At 50.1% G+C, this 7580-nt stretch overlaps 1 protein-coding gene across 1 annotated transcript; it reads left to right on the plus strand.

The window, feature by feature from the left end:
• The first annotated feature begins 4434 nt into the window (after window positions 1–4434).
• Window positions 4435–6413, plus strand: LOC108539345 (6-phosphogluconate dehydrogenase, decarboxylating-like). Its single transcript, XM_017887939.1, has 3 exons — window positions 4435–4731; window positions 5233–5308; window positions 5988–6413. Exons 1-3 carry the CDS (start codon window positions 4724–4726, stop codon window positions 6291–6293), a joined length of 390 nt encoding a protein of 129 aa, XP_017743428.1. The 5' UTR covers window positions 4435–4723; the 3' UTR covers window positions 6294–6413.
• Window positions 6414–7580: the final 1167 nt, after the last annotated feature.

Raw genomic sequence — 7580 nt, forward strand, 5'->3', positions numbered from 1 at the left:
AAATACAAAAAAATTAGCCAGGCATGGTGGCGCATGCCTGTAATCCCAGCTACTTGGAAGGCCGAGACAGGAGAATAGCTTGAACTGAGGGGGCGGAGGTTGCAGTGAGCCGAGATGGCTCTGCAACTCCCAACTGGGCAACAAGAGCGAAATTTTGTATCAAAAAGAAAATAAAAGATAAAGAAAAAAAAGGGCTAGAACTTAGGTAAGAGAAGCAGATATCTGCCACCCTCTTGCCTGGGACTGCTCCCAGTACTGCTCCCCTTTCCCCCAAACCCTCTCCATTGGCAAGAACAGTCTTACCATGTCAGGCTTGAGGGTAAACTTGATTCTGTTTGTGTGTGAAGGGGCTGGGATATTTGGGAGGGAGGAAAAATGTACTTTTTTTTTTTTTATTAGACGGAGTTTTGCTCTTACTGCCCAGGCTGGAGTGCAATGGCATGATCTCAGCTCACTGAAACGTCTGCCTCCCGGGTTCAAGCAGTTCTTTTAGGCCGGGTGCAGTGGCTCATGCCTGTAATCCCAGCACTTTGGGAGGCTGAGGCGGGCGGATCACAAGGTCAGGAGATCGAGACCAGCCTGGCTAACACAGTGAAACCCCGTCTCCACTAAAAATACAAAAAATTAGCCGGGTGTGGCGGTGTGTGCCTGTAGTCCCAGCTACTTGGGAGGCTGAGGCAGGAGAATGGCGTGAACCTGGGAGGCAGAGCTTGCAGTGAGCCGAGATCGCGCCACTGCACTCCAGCCTGGGTGACAAAGCAAGAGTCTGTCTCAAAAAAAATAAAAGTTTTTATCAATGTTGGCTTCTTTATTGTTACAAATATATATCATGGTAATGTTAAGATGTTAACAATAGGGGAAACTAGAGTGGTTTCTAAGGGAACTCTGAACTGTGTGACTTTTCTATAAATAGGAAATGATTCCAATATAAAAAGGAGTAACAACAAGCAAAGATTTGAATAGACGTTTCACCAAATAATATATGAATAGTTAATAAACACTTGAAAATATGTTCATCATTATTAGTCATTACGGAGACTCAAAACCACAATGAGCTGTCACTGTAACATATTAGGATGGATGTAATCGCAGATAGACCATACCAAGTATTGGGGAGCATATGGAGAAACAAACCCTCATACATTGTAGAAATATAAAGTGGTGCAGCCACTTTAGAAATAGTTTAGAGTTGCCGGGTGCAGTGGCTCACGCCTGCAATCCCAGCACTTTGGGAGGCCGAGGCAGGCGGATCACGAGGTCAGGAGATCAAGACCATCCTGGCTAACACAGTGAAACCCCGTCTCTACTAAAAATACAAAAAATAAATAAATAAATAAATTAGCCAGGTGTTGTGGCGGGCACCTGTGGTCCCAGCTACTTGGGAGGCTGAGGCAGGAGAATGGCATGAACCCAGGAGGCAGAACTTGCAGTGAGCTGAGATCGTGCCACTGCACTCCAGCCTGGGCAACAGAGCGAGGACTCCGTCTCAAAAAAAAAAAAAAGACATGAGGTTTTTTTTAGTTTTTGTTAGTTTTTTTTTTTTTTTTCTGAGACAGGGTCACCCAGGCTGGAGTGCAGGCACAATTATGGCTTCCTGCAGCCTTGACCTCCCCAGGTTCAGGTGATCCTCCCACCTCAGTTTTTCTATTTTTAGTACAGGCCTCTGCCTCCCAGGTTCAAACAATTCTCCTGCCTCAGCCTCCTGAGTAGCTGGGATTACAGGCGTGTGCCACCACGATGGGTTAATTTCTGTATTTTTAGTAAAGACAGGGTTATACCATATTGCCCAGGCTGGTCTTGAACTCCTGGGCTCAAGTGATCCACCTGTCTTGGCCCCACAAAGTGCTGGGATTACAGGCGTGAGCCCCCATAGCCGGCCAGCAATTTCTTAAAAAAGTTAAACTGGGCTGGGCGCTGTGGCTCATGCCTGTAATCCCAGCACTTTGGGAGGCCGAAACGGGCAGATCACGAGATCAGGAGATCAAGACCATCCTGGCTAACATGGTGAAACCCCGTCTCTACTAAAAGTACAAAAAATTAGCCGGGTGCGGTGGCGGGCACCTGTAGTCCTAGCTACTCGGGAGGCTGAGGCAGGAGAATGGCATGAACCCGGGAGGCGGAGCTTGCAGTGAGCCGAGGTTGTGCCACTGCACTCCAGCCTGGGCGACAGAGCAAGACTCTGTCTCAAAAAAAAGTTAAACTTACCTTAAAACCCAGCAATCCACTCCTAAGTATATGTCCAAAAGAAAAGAAAGCAACAGGCCAGGTGCGGTGGCTCACACCTGTAATGCCAGCACTTTTGGAGGCTGAGGCAGGTGGCTCTCCTGAGCTGAGGAGTTCGAGACCACCCAGGGCAACATGGTAAAACCCCGTCTCCACTAAAAATACAAAAAAATTAACCGGGTGTGGTGGAGCATGCCTCTAGTCCCAGCTACTTGGGAGGCTGAGGCAGGAGAATCACTTGAGCTCCAGAGGCGAAGGTTTCAGTGAGCCGAGATCGTGCCGCTGCACTCTAGCGTGGGCTACAGAGTGAGACTCCATCTCATACACACTAAAACAAGAAATGAAAACAACAATTTGTACATGAGTTCAAAACAGAATTTATTTATTCCCCAAACTAGAAACAATCCAAATGTCTATGAACAGACAAATGGATAAGCAAATGATGATATAATTGCATAATGGAATACCACTCAGCAATGAAAAGGAACCAACCACTCACACCTACAACAGCGCCAATGAGCCTCAGAAACGTCACGCTAAGTGAAAGAAGCCAGACCAAAAAATTACATGCGATTCCATTTCTACGAAATTTCGGGAAAAGGCAAAACCATGCAAAGTGGATCAGAGGTTTGTTGGAGGTGAAAGCAAAGACTGACTACAAATAGGCCCAAGGGAACATTTTGGGGTGATGGGAGTTTCTAAAAGTGGATTATGGTGATGGCTACACAACAGTATAAAGATCATCCAAATGTGTACTTACAACGTTTGACTTGTATGACATGTAAATTATCTCATTAAATCTGTATTTTTAAAAAAGAACTGTGCTGTGAAGTCTGACATTTTAAAGTAGGATGTCTTAGCCGGGCGTGGTGTTGCATGCCTGTAGTCCTAACTACTCAGGAAGTTGAGGGTAGAAGATTGCTGGACCTAAGGAGTTCAAGGCTGCAGGAAGCTATGATCATGTCACGGCACTCCAGCCTGGGCAACAGAGCAAAGACCCTGTCTTTAAAAAAATTAAAAACTTGCTGGGCACAGTGGCTCACACCTCTAATCCCAGCACTTTGTGAGGCTGAGGTGGGTGGATCACTTGAGGTCAGGAGTCGAGACCAGCCTGGCCAACATGGTGAAACCCTGTCTCTAAAAAAAATAAAAAAATTAGCTGGGTATGGTAACATGTGCCTGTAGTCCCAGCTACTAGGGAGGCTGAAGCAGGAGAATCGCTTGAACCTGGGAGGGGGAGGTTGCAGTGAGCCGAGATCGCGCCACTGCCCTCCAGCCTGGAGACAGCGCGAGACTCCATCTCAGCAACAACAAAAAAAGGCCGGGCATGGTGGCTCACGCCTGTAATCTCAGCACTCTGGGACGCCGAGGCGGGCGGATCACGAGGTCAGGAGTTTGAGACTAGCCTGGCCAAGATGGTGAAACCCCATCTCTACTAAAAATACAAAAATTAGCTGGGCGCGGTGGAAGGTGCCTGTAATCCCAGCTACTTGGGAGGCTGAGGCAGGAAAATTGCTTGAACCCGGGAGGCGGAGGTTGCAGTGAGCTGAGAGCACACCACTGCACTCCAGCCCGGGCGATAGTGGGAGACTCCGTCTCAAAAAAAAAAAAATCTAAAACTCAAACTTTTGAATAACAATTTCCTCCTAGCAAGAAGGGACTCAGTAAGATGAATAGCGCTACTTGGCCACTTTGCAAATATCTTTACTGTCTGGCTTAAGATGGCTGGATTTTCATATCTGCCTCTGCATTTAACCCGGTCTTCTCGCGAGTCACATAGCCTCTGCAAAATGAGAAGGGGTTCAGTGCCATTATCTCCCGGCCTGGGTAAAAGACTCAAGTCCTGGCCCCATCATACTCCGACCAATACATACCACGCCTGCGCTGTCTGCGCCTGGGTCTCTTCACCCGCAGTGAGCGGTCGCACGGCCCCACATCAGGATCGCCCTGAGGCTCAGCCTTTCCCGGCCCCATTCCGAGTGCGCACAGGACTGAACCAGCACGCCAGGCCCCTGCCCCGGAGCGTAAGGCCACGATGCGGAGCCGCACTGTGCACCGCAGTGACCTGAGGAAGGAGCGACGGACGCTGGCGCCAAAGGCGTCCGAGTGCCGGTAAACTGTAAAGCGCGGTCCTGCGTGAGTTGCTATAGCTACGGCTGCGCCAGACGGATAGCTTGCAGGACCGAGGTGCAGGTGGGAGGAGCGGAAAGGTCTGCGCGTGGGCGCGGAGCCCCGAGCCTCGCCGGGGCCATGTCAATCTAGGTGCTCGGCGCTCTACTGATCCGGCCCCCGGGAGTGGGCGGGCACATTTGACTCGGATGGTCTAACAGGCGTCGGAGAGAGCCAATGGCGTGGCTCACGGCTCCACCCCTTCTATTCGATTGGCCGGCGCAGAAAAGCCGGGCGTGAGGGCCGCAGCCTCTGGAGGGAGCAGCAGCGGGTCTCTCCCTCACTTGCGCTCCGCGCTTCCCAGCTCTTCGGTTCTGCTCTGTTCGCCGCCATGGCCCAGTGAGTGACTCGCCAGGCGCAGCCGGGCTCGGCCTCAGCGGGCGGGGAACTCTTTGGGGGTCGGGATCTCCCTCGTTCTCTTCGACGCCTCCCATCCTGGAGGTCGCCTGAGCTCATTTGGAGTTCCGGGACCCTCGTCCTGCGGCGTCTCGGGCCTGGAGCTCCTTCCCTGCGGGCCCGGCCCCCTGCTCTCCTGGCCGCGCAGGCTCGGGGCGGGGCGGGTCCCTTCGACGGCCAGGGAGGAGGCGCGGCCAGGCCTCGCCGAAGTCTACAGGGACACCTGCGGGACGCGTGCCAGCCGGAGCCGGGCGCGAGGGCGGGGCTGGGGGCCGCCTGCTCGGCAGAGGCTCTGCAGCGTGCGCGCCCGGCTTCGGGGGGCCCGGAGGCGCGGAGGAAAGTGCAAACTCCCACTTACGGCCAAACGGGGAAGGCCCGGGCCCCTGGGTTTCAGCGCGTCGAGCGGCGCTGACTCTTTCCTTTGTTCTGTTTCTGCCCCTCCAGAGCTGACATCGCGCTGATCGGATTGGCCGTCATGGGCCAGAACTTAATTCTGAACATGAATGACCATGGCTTTGTGGTAAGCTGCGCGGGCGCATTGTCTTCTCTTTGGTTCCCGGGCTAAGAGGCCGGCGATGGGTCTGGGAGCTCACGGGTCTCCTGGCCGCGCTTTGCGAATGCGCTCTGTTGCTGCTCCTGGCTTTTTGTACGGAAAGGAGAAGCACCCTGTAGGCGTGGGCGGGCCGATCCCGACCTTGGTCCGGGGGAGTGTGCCTGTGGGTACGTGAGGTTCACAGCCCGAATGAACGGATTAGTGTCTAATAGAGACGAAGGGTGCGGGAGGAGAATCCCTGCCGGCTGTGTAGAGCTCTAACTTGATTGCCTGATGAGATCTGGGGAGAGTGAACATGTTTCTTCTAAATGCTAAAGTGGCTTAGACGCCAGGATGATCAGTAGCAACAGACAGAGCCTGTTGAACCGGCCGGTTCCTGGATTTGATTTGGAGTCCTAACAGGTTGGTTGTGGATTCTACCTGATACGCCGGGGGTAGTTGGTCTTCGCCTGGGTTCTCTGCCAGTTTCATTCTACTGAGGTGACATAACTTTACAGTGAGCCTCCCACAGCTTGGGGAGGAAAAGGCAAAGGCAGGTCTGACCTCCGAAGAACTCGGGCTGAATGGAAAGGTCATTGTTACTTGGGCCACAGTCTGAAGGTCTTATGTGTCCTGGATCTCCTACTCAGGCCTTTTGTCCTTCTAGGTCTGTGCTTTTAATAGGACTGTCTCCAAAGTTGATGATTTCTTGGCCAATGAGGCAAAGGGAACCAAAGTGGTGGGTGCTCAGTCCCTGAAAGAGATGGTCTCCAAGCTGAAGAAGCCCCGGCGGATCATCCTTCTGGTGAAGGCTGGGCAAGCTGTGGATGATTTCATCGAAAAATTGGTGAGGCCAGCTCTGCTCTCAGCTGCTACCACGGTAACAGCTGGTTTTGGTTTCTTCCTTTCTCCTTTTAACTCCAGAGATATTTTTTTCCAATTTCTGCTAAATTCTGACCAAATGATTGCTTAACTGTTGCAGTGTTGGTTAACTTGATCGGCACTTATGAAGTAACTTTGTGCTTTGGTGGTAGTAATTCTGAGAATACTAACAGACATTTCAATAAAAATTCATTAAGGCAGGGCCCTGTGGCTCAGGCCTGTAATCCCAGCACTTTGGGAGGCTGGTTCAGATGGATCACTTGAGCCCAGGAGTTCGAGACCAGCCTGGGCAACATGGTGAAACCCTGTCTTTACATAAAATAAAAAGAATTAGCTGGGTATGGTGGTGGAAGCTTATGATCCCAGGTTCAAGACCAGCCTGGCCAGCATGGTGAAACCCCATCTCTACTAAAAATATAAAAATTAGCTGGGTGTTATGGTGCACACCTGTAATCCCAGTTACTCGGAAGGCTGAAGAATGAGAATCACTTGAACCTGGGAGGCAGAGGTTACAGTGACCTGAGATCGTGCCACTCCAGTCTGGGCGACAGAGTGAGACTGTGTCTCAAAAAAAATGAAAATAAAATCAAGATCTTCTTAGGGAATCCTAGGGAACTGGATGCTTATTTTTGTACCAAACAATTTGTTGGCTTTAGCAGGTGTATCTTTTTTGGAAAAAAAAAATGTAGGGGAACCAGTGAAAATAATGTATTTAGATACCCCAAAATAATTCTGTAGTAACAGCTCTGAAAAAACCCAGGGCCTACCCATTTAGAAGAAATGTTTTGCTGTAAGCAGTGCAGTGATACTTCAGGGGAGGCTGAGCATTCCTTTGCTGGAGGAGTGATTTCTAGAGGAGTGACTCCTTTTCTAGAGGAGTGATTCCTTTTCCAGAGGAGTGACTCCTTTTCTAGAGGAGTGGCATCAACGGTGAGGTTGTTTCCACAGGAAGAAGGATTTGTAACCAGTATGCCACTGTTTTTCAAACAAATGACCTAGAAAGGAAGAACGCTGAGTTTAAAAAAAGGATGTAGTAAATTTTTTGTGTGGCAAGCTGCCTGTGCTCAGTTTTAGACAGAGAAAACTGAAAAATGGTGGATTATTCTTCAGTACAGGAAAATACTAAGTAATGTTAACTGGAGCCTTGTAGGGGGAAGATTGAGTAATAAATAATAAAGCCCAGCCTGGTTGGTGTGCTGTAGGTAGATATTCATGTTCAAGGCTCTGTCTCTTCCTGATCTCTGAACTGTGGTCATAAAATCATTCATTCATACACTAAACCATTTGATATGTATTCACTGAATCCCCACTCTCTTCTAGACACAGACATTATAGTCAATGTTTAATCTATTTACTTACTTAAAAATAGAAACGGGCC

This window comes from Rhinopithecus bieti, unplaced genomic scaffold (genome assembly GCF_001698545.2).
Source record: "Rhinopithecus bieti isolate Rb0 unplaced genomic scaffold, ASM169854v2 scaffold_16234, whole genome shotgun sequence".
In the NCBI taxonomy this organism is placed as follows: Eukaryota; Metazoa; Chordata; class Mammalia; order Primates; family Cercopithecidae; genus Rhinopithecus; species Rhinopithecus bieti.